The sequence below is a fragment of the Pyricularia grisea genome, chromosome I (assembly GCF_004355905.1).
Source record: "Pyricularia grisea strain NI907 chromosome I, whole genome shotgun sequence".
Taxonomy (NCBI): Eukaryota; Fungi; Ascomycota; class Sordariomycetes; order Magnaporthales; family Pyriculariaceae; genus Pyricularia; species Pyricularia grisea.
The window spans coordinates 591,814-606,609 of record NC_044973.1 but is presented as its reverse complement, the minus strand read 5'-3'; the positions used below and the strand labels follow the sequence as shown (position 1 = coordinate 606,609).

Genomic DNA, 14,796 nt, shown 5'->3' with positions numbered 1-14,796 from the left:
GAACCAGATTCAAATCAAGAGAGCTGCGGTGGTCCTCACTATATCTCCTGGGAGGGTTGATAATAAGTGAGGGCAGCCCATGAGTGACTCCTTCTAGACTCCCAACAAAACATCTTGTAATTTGTAGAAGTACCCCCACACCTTTATCATAAGCGCAGGAACGTGATAGAATAGAAAAAAAGAGTCCAATAGAAAATTATAAACAACCAACAGGTCATCAGCATTATAAAACGACCCTTTAATTTCCCCATACTCCTCAACAATGAAGAAAGAAACCCGTCGGTTTGAACATGAAATCCCAAAATGCGAATAAAAAACGGGAATCAGCCATAAGTTTCCAGAGGCTGCACCTCCGCTCTAAACTGTAGAGATCAACCGATTTGCCCCATTCTAATTTCATGTTTGTCTTAACAATCCCTTCAGTATACACCTCGTCGAAGGGAGAAGTTATCTCTGTAAGTAAAATAATGATACCAGAGAATAGATATGTGTTTATGCCTGCCACATGAAGCGGCAGTCCATGTCTATTCCCAGTAACGCAGTACGAAGTAGAGTGCATTGCGCCTTGCTCCACATAAGTTGACTCGCGTCTTTGCGCTTACCCGGGATATGGATATTTGCACTGCTAAGCAGGGGACCAAGCCACATATGCGCCGGGAGTGGCGTACATCGTGACGACCAGGCTAGCTAGTCTTGCAGGGGTCAACGCGCAGCCGTAGCCCCTTGGACGCATCGTATCATCCTACACCCTGTACCAAGCTGATGAACTTTATCATGACCGTAAATCAGTCCGAAGAAGGTCTAGAGCGTTGGGCAACAACGTCTCTGGCATAAAACTCGACAAGCATAGTTGCATATGCCTCGAGGTCCTCGACTGGAACAGCGAGGCGGAAATCATTCAGGAGAAGAAATTGGAGCTCAAGGTGGTTTAGCTCAGCAAGCGGAAGGCCTCCGACCTATAGTGTGTGTTAGTGATTGTTTTTTCTTCATTTCTTCAAGCACGCCGTAGGGGCAGAATATAGCATACCTTGGCATATCTCGAATTGGTATAAAAAACATCCGAGAAAAACTTGCTTGCGCACGTCACACCCGCAATGATGAGTCGGTGGATGTTATAGCTATCCACGACAAAATAAGTCGCTGTGCTGCTCAGAGCCGGCGGGGGCGGTGTTGAGGCCGCGGACTCACGTGGAGCCTCTTTAGACCCGGCAACGCCAGCATCGCCGTTGGTGGAGCTACTCTTTGTAGGAGCCTCTCCCTCGTCGTCGCTGTCGGCGAGGTCTTCATCCATTTCATCTTCTTGTTGGGCAACGCCACCGTCGTTACTCATAACAACATCTCCCTGGCTTTTCGTCTTTGCCTCGGCCTCCTTCTTCTCCTGCTCGCTCCGCACGACCAGATCGTTGACTCTTTCTGTCATCCGATCAAAATAAACCAACAGGCTCAAGAAAACCTCAAACGTAGTGGGGCAATACTTATGGATGCGGCTAAGATAGCTAAGTATGGTGATGGCAGGTACGTTCTTCCCATGGAAAGCCAGAACGCTGTTCGCGTACGGACTGCTGCCGTTGCCGCTGCTGTTACTGTTGGCAGTGATCACTCCATCTCCTTTGCTACTACCCTCTCCGTTCCCGTCTTGTTGCTGCTGTTGCTGCGCCGCTTGCGCTTGTCGTTGATGCGTTGCATTCCTGCTCAAAGCATCATGCTGCAGATCGTTGGTCGTCGTGATCTTGGTGAGAAGCGCAGCCACCATCTCGATAACGTCACCAATCGGCATTTCGCTGATATCATATTTCATCTGCGAGAGTGGTGGGTCGACATTCAGGATCCCTCCATTGTTGTTGCCGCCCGTGACGAGATCGGCACGTGCAAGAGATTGAATATGTGAAAGGTCGCGAATCCGGACTGTGGTCTGCTGTGGTTGGGCAGGTCGCGTCGGCGAGTCAGGAACTGGGCTCGGGGCCCAATGGGAAGGAAAGCTGTCGCTGACAGGAGACGGGATTGAATGTGCAGGCTTGCTGTTTGCAGACGAGGACGCGACCGAGGACTGCTCAACTGACCCTGCGGCGGCAGCAGGAGCGGCAGTCGTGTCCGAGAATGGCGGAACAATGGTAGCATCGGAGGCAGCCGTGGATGGAGGGTCAGAAGATGGGGCAATAACTACCGCGGCATCAGTAGCATCGGCCGATGTGTCCATATACTCGGGGTGGGGTTGCGAGTGCGGGCGTGGCGGATCGGTGCCGACATGCTTTTGCGGGTGGACACCACCCAAGTTTGACACACTTGGAGATGAGGAGTCGGGAGGGGTTGGGAAGCGCGAGGCGCCCGAGTCGTCGTCGGGTGGCGCAGGTTGCTTCTGGAGTTGGCGGTCGGCCGATGACGGCCTAGTTTGGTGTGCTATTGGTGCCGACGTTGTATAGTTGCTAAGTGGGGTCGAGGACGCGACGGATGATGACGGCGTCGGTATTGATGGACTAGTTTCGGTGGGTTGAGGTTCTTGTCGCGGGGCAGAAGAGGTGGTGTGAGCGCTCTCCCAGGATTGGTTGGAAGAGCGGTAAGGTTGCTGATGCTGATGCTGCTGCTGTTTATGGTGATGGTGGGAGTGCGATTGCGATTGCGATAGTTGAGGCGGCTGCGGTTGAAATACCATATTGTGACGGAACCTCGAGGGATCCGAGGCGAAATCGCCGATTACTGTGGCCATTTTTTTTGTGCCAGTCTGAGATGGTCTGGTGTGTTTATTCTGGCTGTGCCCGGTCGGCGGTGGAGAGCGGCGGGCACGATCGCAGACTTAGGCCGGCTCAAATAAGGCGAATGCGCGGCTCTTCAATTCGACCAAAAGGAAAAAGAAACGTTTGATAGAAAGGGAGAATAAGTGGCAACAATGATGCAAAACTGCATGCACACGATGGAAAGGTTAGTCTAGTGTTGGATTGGGTAGGTAGGTCAGCATGGCAAAGGTCGGGTTGTAGGTAGGTAAGGTAAGGTTGTGCAGTGGAGGTGGGTAGGTTGGCAGGATCAAGATGGAAGTTGCGTCGTTTCAACGGTGGTTCAGCATGAATGACTGAAGTGCAGGTAGAGAGAGGTAGGCTGTGTCTGGCCTGGCCTGCTCTGGACCCGCCGCTGGTTTGGTTGGCCGGTAGTCGGTGCGTTGACGTTGCAGCGCAATCAATCGACTTCCTTATCGTTGAGCGACGAAACGCGGGAGACTGGGATACCGGATCCACGAAAAACTCCCGGTCTTTGGTAAAATTCAATCAGGCGAGTAGGGATAGGTGATGTAGGTGGATATAGCTATGGTTTTGTGCCGATTTCTTTTCTTCCGTCTCTCACTTGTAGACGCCCTTCGTGCACGTTTTCTTCTTCTTCTTCTGTCTTACGGAATTTGAGAAATGGTTTGAGAAACATATGACACCACTTGGGCGGGTAGCATCAAAATTGACGCAGGAGGATCAGCACCGTATACTGTATGTAGGTAGGTATATGTTCCTCTTCTTTTCTTTTTCTTTTGTTTTCTTCTTCTGCGCAATCTTGTAATCTCCTTTGGGCGCGGGGTTTCTACCACAATCAGGACTTTGCGACACCAACAAGCAAACAACACATGAATTGCGATGTTTCCCGAGCCAGTTCAGTCTAGGGTGGCGGAGCATTTTAATGCATTCTGACAACAACCTGCACTGTCACCTGTCTATCTGTCTGCCTGCCTGTCTGTCCGTCCGTCCTGCCTTGCTAGATATGTGCAAAAAGTCAAGTTGACTGACTGATCGATCACTAGCACGGAATTTCCCAGACAAGGGACAAAACCAGACCCCTGACCAAGACAAGGCTATGCCGAGCAGCGCACGATTTTAGAGCAGAAGGGAAGGGGGTTTATGGTGAAAGCTTGTGTTGTGTCTTGCTCTACGCCCATTTAGGGGGGGTGGGTACGGAAGCAGATGGAGGTGTACTGAAGGCCAGGTAGGTAGGTAAAGTAGTGTAGTTGCGAGCGATCGCCAGCCAAACTAGACTAGACCAATAAACAATGGTGCGACCAAGTACCGCGGCGGCGGGCAACTTGTTTTTCCCTTATGCGAGACCAAACTGCAAACAAGCTGCTCGATGACGGTGTCGTGCACACCACAGCGCACGCGCACAACCTTGGCAAACAGCCGAGGGGACGATAAGATCTGTCCTGGATTGGACACCCAAACACCTCACCGGTGCTGGTGCGGTAGTATATAGAGTGCGTGTGTGCGCGCGCCGTGTGTATGTATGTGTGTAATGTTTGTGTGTGTGTATATATATATTTAGGTATTGAAAGGGGTGCTCAAAAGTAGACAAATGACGAAGCCAGGGGGTTGTTGACGGGACGGATGCATTCGAAATCCATGGACAAGGTTTTCAATACTTACCCTTTTGATAAAATCTAAAAGTAGACTCCGATAAAGAGATTTTAAAGGTTCCGCCAAGCTTCCAATTCCCCGCGCATTCGCAAAACTAGGGGCTTCTTTTTTGTCTTTGTCCCAGGGCTTCGGCAATATGTCGCTGTCTTGGCTCGATGTCTGGGATGCTTTTTGCTTTTATCGGTAGTTGAGTCTCTTGGAACCCTGGTGGCAGCAGGAAAAAGCGGATGAAACCTTTTTCAGAAGAGGTGAAAGATTTGAGATGGAAGAAATCGACAAAGAGAAGAAAGAAAAAACAGGAGACGATTCAGGACAGTTGTGTCGCGACAGATACAGTCGGGTAGAGGGGAACCGAGCCTTGACTCGTGCGAAATAAAAATGCTTGGTTGGTTCTGGTCGGATGCTTGCAGATTGGTACGGGGCGGGGAAAGAGACCCCTAATAATTGCAGACGTTATGGAAGATAGATGGCGAAATCATGGAGAGGAGGCAAATAACCCCAAATAGCAAGGCGCGGCAAGGAAGATCTCTAACGCACGGAGACAGGCGGGTGGTTGGAGAAGGTGGCAAGATACAAGCTCCAGATAAATAACAAGAAAGTTGGAAAAAAGAGAACGACTAGTATTATGGAGTAGGGACGGACGGATGCGCGAGAGATATGGAGAAGCAGGAACCCAAAACGAACGAACGGCAGGACGCAAAACAATTCCCGTTTCCAGGTACTCAGGCCAATTATGACATAACGCACTTCGATGGAGCAAAGGAGAGTCCAGGCGCCATAAGTGATCAGATACAGCGAACCATTCACCAGTCTAGATTTCTTCAATAGTTAGATACCGTCTCTCTCCACACCCAAAGGAACGAACTTCTTTTTTTTTGTGTTTGATCGTTCATGCTAGGCTAGATTTTCTACCGTGTACTACGGTAACATTCTGAAAACATCGACCTGACATCAAAAAAGGGGTTGAATCAGGGGTTTTCAGGATAACAAGACGGGAATGATGAACATTGCACACGTCAATTGTGAGAGACAAGGAGTCGCGCAGGTGATGGAACAAGGGATTGGCTGGTGTGCGATGGCGATGACGGCCGGTGTGATGAGAAGGTCAGAGAGCCCAGCAGTGCGGGGCCGTCCGATATGGTTGGATCGCGTCAATTGCTACCTGAGAAAGTGGCTCAAGTCGGGGGCACGAGTAGGATTACCGCATATTGGACTAGACTAAGTGAAATTTATAGCTGTCAAGTCGCGTTACTTTTCTTAGGCTGGAACATATGCGGAGAATTGATCGCAGTTTAAAATTTTAACCATCATAAGCTCTGAATCACTTGAGTAGTTCGGACTTTGACGAAATCAGACCGGAGAGAAGAAAAGAAAAAGGAAGGGAAAGGACGGGGAGTTGACGGAAGGGTGGCGATCGTGGTTCGTGTTTGCTCTTGGCAAAGATATACCTCGAAATCCTAGTACCTTGCCATTCTCTTGCTAACGGTTGCAATCGCCAAGAAAGCTTCATAAGAATACGGATATGGCTCCAAAATATACTACAATAGTCGCGTTTACACGGTTCTGCCAGGACTTACCTAGATAATTAGCCACTGCTGATAGATATATTAACTGTACCCAGAGCAAGTAAGAAAGATGATGAATATGAACGCGGAAACGAAAAGAAAACGCCTCACATACAATGTCCCGGCGAGTTTCCAACCATTTCTGTTTCACAAATCAAATCTTGTCAAGTCATAAAATACAAAAAAGCGGGTGGGTGCTACAAAAGTGAACCCCTCTAGGAAAAAAAAAAAAAGGAACCCAGTCGGGCGCGACATTGCGCAAGAACCAATCCGGACGTTGCATGTTTGCACATGTATGCCTATTTGTACAGCGCAGTCGCAATACCCTGGCCCGAATTGACAATATATGGATACCTCCACGCCGGCTCCGCACATTCCTAGGAATATGGAAACTGCGCTCTATGGAGTATTATTACAGTACTCCGTACTTGCCAACTTGCCTGTGGGGAGGGAAACAAAATCCAACCACGAAAAAAAAAAGAAAAAAAAAAAAGTGCTGCGTACCTACCTAATCACAGCCTACCTAAAGTCACAAGGGCTTACAACCTTAGACCCTGCAACCCAGCTCATTCATCAAAATCTGGGACAGGTCTTACTGTAAAAGGTCATATTCCACGAATTCCCGGTAAATAAATTTCCTTGGAAGAGCTTATCTCGATCAAATAAATCACATCCTCCTTTTTTATCTTATATTCAGCCCTCGTCGGGAAGTACGCTAATTATTGCAACCCCCCCGTCCACATCCCCTCCCTCTACTTACGTAGCGCAACCCGCCCTAGCACCAATATGGTTCACCGCCTCGTGTGCCCAGCCAAGCGTTTTTTTTTTTTTTATGTTCCCTGCATCGGCACTAGGTAATCAACTTGCGCCGATCAAACTTGCGTTGATGCCAACTGGCGGCGTTGGTGGGAGACGGCGCGCGCGCCCTTTGCCCACAAGATCGGTGCCCGATCCTCACGCCACCCACCTCATTTCAACCTCGTGGTCCAGACCCCAAACTCAGCCCGTGTTTTTACTCCGAACTCCGTACCTAGGTTTGCTAGATAGGTGCGGATTCTTGGCACGTGGGCATGCACACAAAATCACCTGATCATGACAGGGGACGGAGAGACTACCCTGTGTCTTGAAGAGGGGGTGAACAGATCTATCAACTTGTCATCCCAACCCATCATCTCTGGACTTCATTAAAAAGTAAATGTGCCCTGCAAGATCATCCCGCAAGTCTACCATAATGTCATGTTGTACAAGAGGATAATTGTGGTCATCAAAGCCTGGATTCCTCCCAACTTGGGTCTACCTCTCCACAAAAACCCGTTCATCACTCCCTTTTCCGACGAAGGTCTAGTGCTTGACAGAGTAGCCCTCATCCGGGAGGTACAGATGCCTGTCGGCGCCCTTGGCCGTCAACACGACCATGCGAATGACGCCGCCGGAGCTACCGTCCCACTTGATGGCCTCCGCCAACGCGCCCTTGACAAACTGGACGGCGTCCGCCTCCTCCATTCCCTCTCGCCAGTTCGCGTCACAGTATCCGTAGATGTAGGTCGAACCCGAACCGCCAATCGCATATGCTTGCTTGTGTAGGGAGCCGCCGAGGGGGATCGAGTAGACTTGGCCGCCGTGTCGCTCGTCCCAGCCTGCAATGATGAGACCTGCTCTGCGAGTTGGAACAATGTTGGGATTAGCAAATGGCAACAATAGGGAGAGAGTAGCAGGCTCAAACAAGCCCTCCGTGTTCTAATGCGTGGGGTTCGATGCACGCGTGCCCTCTATCTGTAACAAAACCACACTGGTAACTTACGATAGGCGGTCCTTGTTTGAGTAACAGATCTCTTGGAAGATCGCTGCGGCGGTCTGCGTTGTTGGGGGCTTGCCGTTCATCATGTGGAACAGCCCGAGCTGGTATTGGACAATGTCGGCGACGGCCTGCGTATCGGCCGCCGAACCGGATCGACAGCACCAAATGGTGTCAGCCACCCTTGTGAGCTTGTCTGTGACTCGATTTGCGATGTATGCGCCGGTGGTTGTGCGTGAATCGGCTCCTGTATGTGAATAATTTCGTGACCATGTTAGACAGAGCTCATATATGCTAAGCACATTGCACCGCGGCGACACTGAGGAGCAGCGATTGGCAGGAGACGTACCCAGAATCACTCCGTCCTTGAATGTGACAGCCATACTGTCGCAAACTGTTAGACTCTGTTGTATGAGGCCGAGGCCCCGCACGATACTTGGGAGGGGACAGGCGGCTCACATCGAAGTTCCCAGGCTGCGGTGTTGGTTAGCGACGCTTTCCTTTACTCAACGAGTGACGGCGATTTCATCCGTATGGTAGCTAGCTTACTTGACTTCTCCCTTCTTCAGCCTGTCCATGTCAATATGGACACCATCTACAGAACCGCCGTGATGTTAGCTAGCCGTGAGCATCTCGAGTTGCTGCTAGTGGTCCCGCTTGCCTTCGTTAAGCATCCCTGAGTTGCCAAACTCCATTGTGACTGATTGATGTATTCGGCGTGGTGATCGAGTGGGTTGGTTCGGTCTTCAACCTGGACTGGGGCCTTGTTGGGTGCTGATAAAATCGCCGTTGAATGGATTATTATAGCTGGAGTGGAGGGCGGAGGGTTGTGACGTTTGGAGCTTCCCCAAGATGGCGGAGCTGGAGCTCAGGCAACCCAGAACACGCGTTGATACAAGACGACCTTAGTCAGCAAGGCGGGCAGCCTCTCAGGACTGAGAAGCGCTCTAGTCACGTGACTGGATCAGGCATCGAGCATGATATCAAACTCAGCAGAACTGCAAGACTGGGTAGACTGGGTCTCAACTCTAGTCTAGCATTTCTTGGCCATTTAAATCTGTTTTTTAGGATCTGATAAACAAAAACAAGATCAATCAATTGGATAAGGGTAACCTGAAACAATTAAGCAGAACGCCATGCTATCCCCAAAGATCAACTACGATACAAAGACCACCCAGCTCCTTGTTCAGAGGGAGGGCAGTGGTTGGACTAGCAGCCTGAGTATCCTGCAGCACTGTTGCTCATTTTAATCTGCTGCACAATAACTCGCGACTGCAAAAAATTCTTATTCCTTCTTCTTTTCCTGCACCTGGAGAGTCTTCTCGTCTCCCCCTGCATCACCCTCCTTCTTCTTCTTGTCGTCTCCACACCCGCAGTCGTAAAAGTCGCCAATCTTGACGCAGTCAAACTCGGGCTTCTTGAGCCTCTGGTTGACCTGGTTGTGCACGAAGCAGGCCCAGCCGGCGGCGGCGTTCCTCGAAGAGACCTGCGGCGGGTACTTTTTGAGGAGCTGCTGGAAATGCGACGCGCAGTCACCGCACGGGTACAGGCGCGCAAAGAGCTGGATGTATGTCTTGAGCGCGAGACTGTCATCCGCCGACGGCTTCTCGGGGAAGCGGGCCATCATCGTGTGGAAGAGTCGCCACGAGGCGCGGCCGAGTTCGGCTCTATAAGACAAATGGGAAAAAAAATTACATGTCAGCGAGGGTGTGCTTCTTGTAGATATTCAAGCGATCAAAGTTAAAATGCCCCCCTCGGGCGTATGCTGATGGACTTGGGATGTAGAAGATTCCGTACTTTGCTGTTGCGTTTTCCAGCTTTGGCGCTATCGATCCTCCTTTCAAGATATCTTGCGATATCGCGCCCAAATCGGCTTTGCTGGCATCGATGCCATCGCTTGGCGCCTTTTCTGCTGCGGGAGCTGAGGGAGCCGAAGGAGCTGATGGCTTTTGGAAGGAGAGTGGCAGGCGATCGGTACGGGGCCCATTGCCGGAGAACATGTACGTGAGACTCAGAAACGTGATAATCGAGAGGGCGACCATCAAGGTCAAATGTTGTCTCCTCGCCATCGTGTCTTAATTTCTGTCGTTTCTGTCGTGTGATTTCGGAGGAGGGAAGGGAGCGGAGATTTGCGTGCTGCGGACGTAGTTGATTTCAGGGACTCGGTTACCACAAGGGCCGCTCTAACGGTCGGGTCTAGTCGCGTGCTAACTACCTAGGAGGTGCAGCCACCGGACGAGCGTGTACTTGCGAGGATAAAGATAGATTTGTTGCAGATGGCTATTTTTCAATCAGATGTCAATTGAAAGACAGCTTATTCAAGGTGCGATTCGTATGGAAGAGAAATCGTTCCGTGTTTAGAACATGCCATGGCCAGGGTCGTCGTGAGAATCGACTGACCTTGCTGCACATCAGCGGACATCCCTGAAATTACTATGGCTGTCAGGGATGTCGAAGGTGGCGCGTCTAGACCGTCGGACAGTGCACCAAGGCACGCCGTTCCGCTGAAGATGGTGGGTAGGGTCCCCTACCTGTTCAGTTAGTGGGTCCCGCATCGTTCGCATGTGCGGCAGAGTCCGTACAAATTTGCTATGTAAAAATTCAATTTGGCGCGTGTTATTTATCACATACCTAGCACTGTAGAGCACATTACATAGGTAGAAAACTGATGTTGACTACGGACCTATTTTTCATGCGATTTATTTTTAGCAAGTTCATGAATAGGATGCACGATTCTGCAACGATAATCACTCGACCTGTACCAAACATTGAAGACAGCTTAGATGTCTACACTTGTTATCAAAGATGAGCACCTATGTTGCAGTATCACTAATAAGGCTATAATACATCAACTACCTACTCATCTACAGCAGCTTGCAGACTGATCACATCACAGCTTGGCTGGTTGACCTGTCTGGCGTCATAGGATATTCCTCAGATCCTGACCGGCCCTGAACCTCCTCAGGTTGTAGGCGATCAACTCCTCGGCACCCTGCGGCCTGCCACCGGCGGCATGGGGGCTGACGATGACGTTGGGCGCGTCCCAGAGCGGCGATGACTCGGGCAGCGGCTCCGTCTCGAACACATCAAGCGCGGCGCCTCCAAGCTCTCCGTTCCGGAGCGCGGCGTCCAGGGCCTTCTCATCCACCGACGTTCCCCTGCCGACGTTGACAAGCCACGCGTGCTTGGGCAGCTGCTTGATCCTCTGGGCGTTGAACACGTTCCTCGTCGAGTCAGACCCGGGCAGGATCATGACCAGCGCGTCTGTCTTTGGCAGCAGCTCATCCAGCTTGTCCTCGCCAAACACCTCGACGCCGTTGCGCACGCCGGCGGTCCTCGCTACACCCTTGACATTGGCCCCGAGCGCGACCAGCACAGGCGTCAGAGTCTTGGCGATGTTGCCGAAGCCCCAGACGAGGACGTTGGCGCCGCGGAGGGACGTGAACTTGTCGGCGGGACGGTCAGGCTGGGCGCCGCCCAGGTGGGCGGGCCACTTGCGCTGCAGTTGGTAGTCGCGCATCTCGTAGAAGCGGCGCGCGGCGTTGAGCAGCAGACCGAGGGCATGCTCGGCGACGGTGTGGTCGTGGCAGCCAGAGCCGGTGGTGATCTTGATCTTGGTCGGGTCGAAGCCGGCGTTGAGGACGTCATTGGGGCCAGCGGCCAGCGACTGAATCCACTTCAGGTTCTTCAGGCGCCCAGCGGCGTCCTTGAGGTTGTCGGCGGTGTTGGTCCAAGTCACCAGCACATCGGCGTCAATGTGCTCCTCCGGGATGGGGGTATTGACATCGTAGGGCTGGAGGGCGACGCCGAAGCCCTCGAGGCTCTGGACGTCGAGCTTGAGGGAGGTTGGGTAAAGGAGCTTCATGATGTCGAGCACGGTGTTCTACTTTCGCAAAGTCGATGATGCTAAAGAGAGATGGTGGTGAGGCGAGGGAACGTTCTATTAGCACCTGAAGGCCCTGGTCGAGTCAGTCGTCACAAGAAAAGCTTTTACATAGAGTTTTGACTCGTGTAAACAAATGACAATGCAGATCTCCTGGACAAAGTTTTCGAGCATTCATCGCATCCTCAGATAGTGAAGTTCGCTGCCCCGCGTCTCAATCCCCTCACGCACCGAGATCGGGGCCAAATTCCCCGTGGGGCAGAGCCGCTCGGTGGAACACACGGCCGAGATCGCGCCAGTGTGACAAATTCACAACAAAGCCAAATACAACAAGCTCGCGATTTGGACAAAGCCAAAAAGTATCAAAAAGTTCTATTAATAATGTTTACTTATCGAGTCTCTGCTATAATTAAATTACAAAGTAACTGCTTTTAATGTCTGGATAAGGTCGGGTTTCGCTGTTTGAAGATTATTTCCCCGGGGTAAATATGGGATAAAGACTCAACCGGTATCAGAATGATATATATATTCATTCAGATAGTGCATAGTGTGTGGGACTCCCCAAGGAGATCTTTCTATTAAGTCATAGGGAAGGGATAGATCTTCTGATTTTGTGCCAGGCCCGGCTTCACTATCTTTGTCCAAACCTCTGCAAGATGGAAAACAGAGGTCATTCTGAGCATGGTAACGGAAAGACGTCGGATGTTGAGGGCAAGATATTTGTGTCCTTTACCTTGCGTAGATTAGTGGTCTATCTCAGGGCAATTTTTCAGAAGGGAATGTGTTCACATTGAACACGGGTTGTTGTAACTTGTTACTTGCGAGCCACCTAGCCTACATGACCATTCCGGATTTCAAGAACCAATGCCAGCTCGCCCTAGTGGCCGGGATAGGTGTGTTTGCGCATAACTTGTCGGGGCTTGCAAGACAAATGGCAGAAAATAGTTTATCTGCCTCAGACATACAAAGCCAATATAATGTATGTACTGTCATGTAGCAGCCTTGTCGAGCTGGACAGCTGATGGGAGCCTTGCTTCACTATTGTACCCAGACCAGAGCCTCTTTGACACTTTTGTGCTTGTGCAATGGCCGCTTAGAAGGTAGTACCCCCAATGTGACACCATGGAAATATGTATGCGTGGCCGGCCATGCCGTAAGAGCAGTCCATTGTCTGAATTCTTGTCCCTGGACCCTATTGTGAGATACGCGGTAATGTCCGAATCTTTATGCGCCGAGAGGAGGCAGACAGATTTGGATCCCTGATCCATGGCGTAGAAGGTACATGATTCGCAAAGCCTCAACTGCACAAGGTAACGCCGTATACCTCGCTCTGCGATTTGTCTGTACAAAATAACCCACTTTTAAATATCCAGTTAAGAAACATAATAAGTTCTAGGTATTTGTTTCAATCTCAAAAGGTTCTAGAGTGCCACGAACTCCATGCCTGTAGTTTAAAATGATTATAATATTAAGCAGTTCTGCTGTTCCATCAGAACTTGATCCTTCCAAGTAGATGTGTGGGATAAAAGCTTCCTATACTGCGTCGAAGTAAACTTGAAGCGTTGCGATACACCAGGCGCCGCGGTACACTGCGTTATGCAAGAGATTCGATGGTTTCCGTTGGTCTGGCTTATTCTGATTCCGTCGACATGAATGCTGTTGCGATTGCCGAAGAGATTGTTATTAATAGACGAAAGCTTTTCGGTTAAAAGTTGAAGCAGACACGATTGGGCTTATGGACGTATTCGAGAATCTCAAGAATAAACCTATACAAGCCTTGTGAAAATTATATTTCAGCAACATTACTATGCCGTACATTAGTCGTGCAGGGAATGGTCAAGAACAGAAAAACATTAGGTGTATAATAAGAGTTGCATTCAGAAGCACCTGGTTCGCATAAAACTGGCAGCAAGAGCCAAAGTTTAATTCTAAATATAGTAGAGTGCCCGTCTCTTCAATAGCTACTTCCTGGAGCCGTTTAGAAGACAATAATATACAAAAGGGTTCTTTGAACCTTTCATTCTGCCCCCTACCTGGAAAGCAGCGACTTATCAACCTTCCACGCATCTTTGTGCTTTAATCTTCACTTTGGATATTTGACTACCAGCCGGCACAGTTGTTTTTAACGTTGTCGGGGAACATAATTTATCTAGTTTTCAACTCGTGTTTCGACAATGGTTTCTTTTGACGCACACTAACGAACACGTGCAGGCAGATTTGATAGGGTAGGAGAGCCATGTATTGGGTTGAGTAGCGCTATCTAGCCAAAAGAACGCGGAGGCTCTTTTATCCTGCTCTTAACGCTGACTCAGCGCTCGCTGTCATGTGATGACTCGATCTATCGGATTATCTAATGCGACATCTTTTACCCTGTTTCTCACCTCCTTAGCTTTCCCCATTGTCGCACTAGGCGATGAAGTTCCGCCTTCCCAAGAATTTGCTATATATTACAGCAAACCAGGCACCCCCTTCCAACAGATGATGCAATACCGCACTACAATTCACGAGGCTTTGAAATCCGAGCAATGGGGAAACCACAGCGGGCATGGTGCATGCAGTACCGATCTGATCAATTGGGGGAGGGTGAAAGCTTTGGACGGGCCAGGAAATTTCGCATTTGCCAACCAGTTTTTAGAAGCCCTGGGTTGGAAACGCAATGATGATTTTCACCTTAAGTTTTTCAAGGATCTTGTAGTGTTTACTCCTAAGTAGAAATTGTTTACATAACTCCTCTTCGAGTCGGGATTGGCAGTTGAAATAAACAAATAGTGCGAACTACTACTGTATTGGGGGTGGTGGTGGTTGGGTTCTAAGCCGTCGATGTTGTGGATTGGAGAAATGTAGAGCTCGCCGAGGTGCCGGGAGAACCCTCGTCGGATCCCAGTACGATTTTCTTTGAGGGCTGTTGATTTGGACAAGGACTCGTACACGGTCGTAAATATGACTTGTTTCCAGGTACCCGGCAGCATCCTCGCTGTATCAGGGGGGATTCCAGGGATAGGTGACCCTGCGGGATCTAAGCACGAAAGTAGGTAGTTTAGTGAATAAGTATCAAGACCATCCAGGTTGTGCTCCTGCACGAACAAAGCGATATATTAGCGGCAAAGGCGTCCTGATTAGATCACTTCACGGCGTCGCGGAAAATAAATTAGGTTGCTGGCTCGGCAGAGA

General features: G+C 50.2%; 4 protein-coding genes across 4 annotated transcripts; all 4 read right to left on the bottom strand.

Annotated features, from left to right (window-relative positions):
* Positions 1-23: 23 nt before the first annotated feature.
* PgNI_05265 (uncharacterized protein) lies at positions 24-3,289 on the bottom strand. The gene is made up of 2 exons (XM_031125299.1): positions 1,028-3,289; positions 24-956 (listed from the first exon to the last, which is right to left on the bottom strand). Exons 1-2 carry the CDS (start codon positions 2,702-2,704, stop codon positions 786-788), a joined length of 1,848 nt encoding a protein of 615 aa, XP_030982660.1. The 5' UTR covers positions 2,705-3,289; the 3' UTR covers positions 24-785.
* A 3,999-nt stretch (positions 3,290-7,288) lies between these two features.
* PgNI_05264 (uncharacterized protein) lies at positions 7,289-8,320 on the bottom strand (the record flags this gene model as incomplete). The annotated part of the gene is made up of 5 exons (XM_031125298.1): positions 7,289-7,604; positions 7,749-7,989; positions 8,092-8,126; positions 8,202-8,216; positions 8,292-8,320. The coding sequence occupies 5 exons, from the start codon at positions 8,318-8,320 to the stop codon at positions 7,289-7,291; spliced, it is 636 nt and encodes a 211-aa protein (XP_030983043.1).
* Positions 8,321-8,803: 483 nt separating this feature from the next.
* PgNI_05263 (uncharacterized protein) lies at positions 8,804-10,173 on the bottom strand. Its single transcript, XM_031125297.1, has 2 exons — positions 9,540-10,173; positions 8,804-9,409 (listed from the first exon to the last, which is right to left on the bottom strand). The coding sequence occupies exons 1-2, from the start codon at positions 9,809-9,811 to the stop codon at positions 9,028-9,030; spliced, it is 654 nt and encodes a 217-aa protein (XP_030982662.1). The 5' UTR covers positions 9,812-10,173; the 3' UTR covers positions 8,804-9,027.
* A 489-nt stretch (positions 10,174-10,662) lies between these two features.
* On the bottom strand, positions 10,663-11,607 carry PgNI_05262 (uncharacterized protein; the record flags this gene model as incomplete). The annotated part of the gene is made up of 1 exon (XM_031125296.1): positions 10,663-11,607. One exon carries the CDS (start codon positions 11,605-11,607, stop codon positions 10,663-10,665), a length of 945 nt encoding a protein of 314 aa, XP_030983049.1.
* Positions 11,608-14,796: the final 3,189 nt, after the last annotated feature.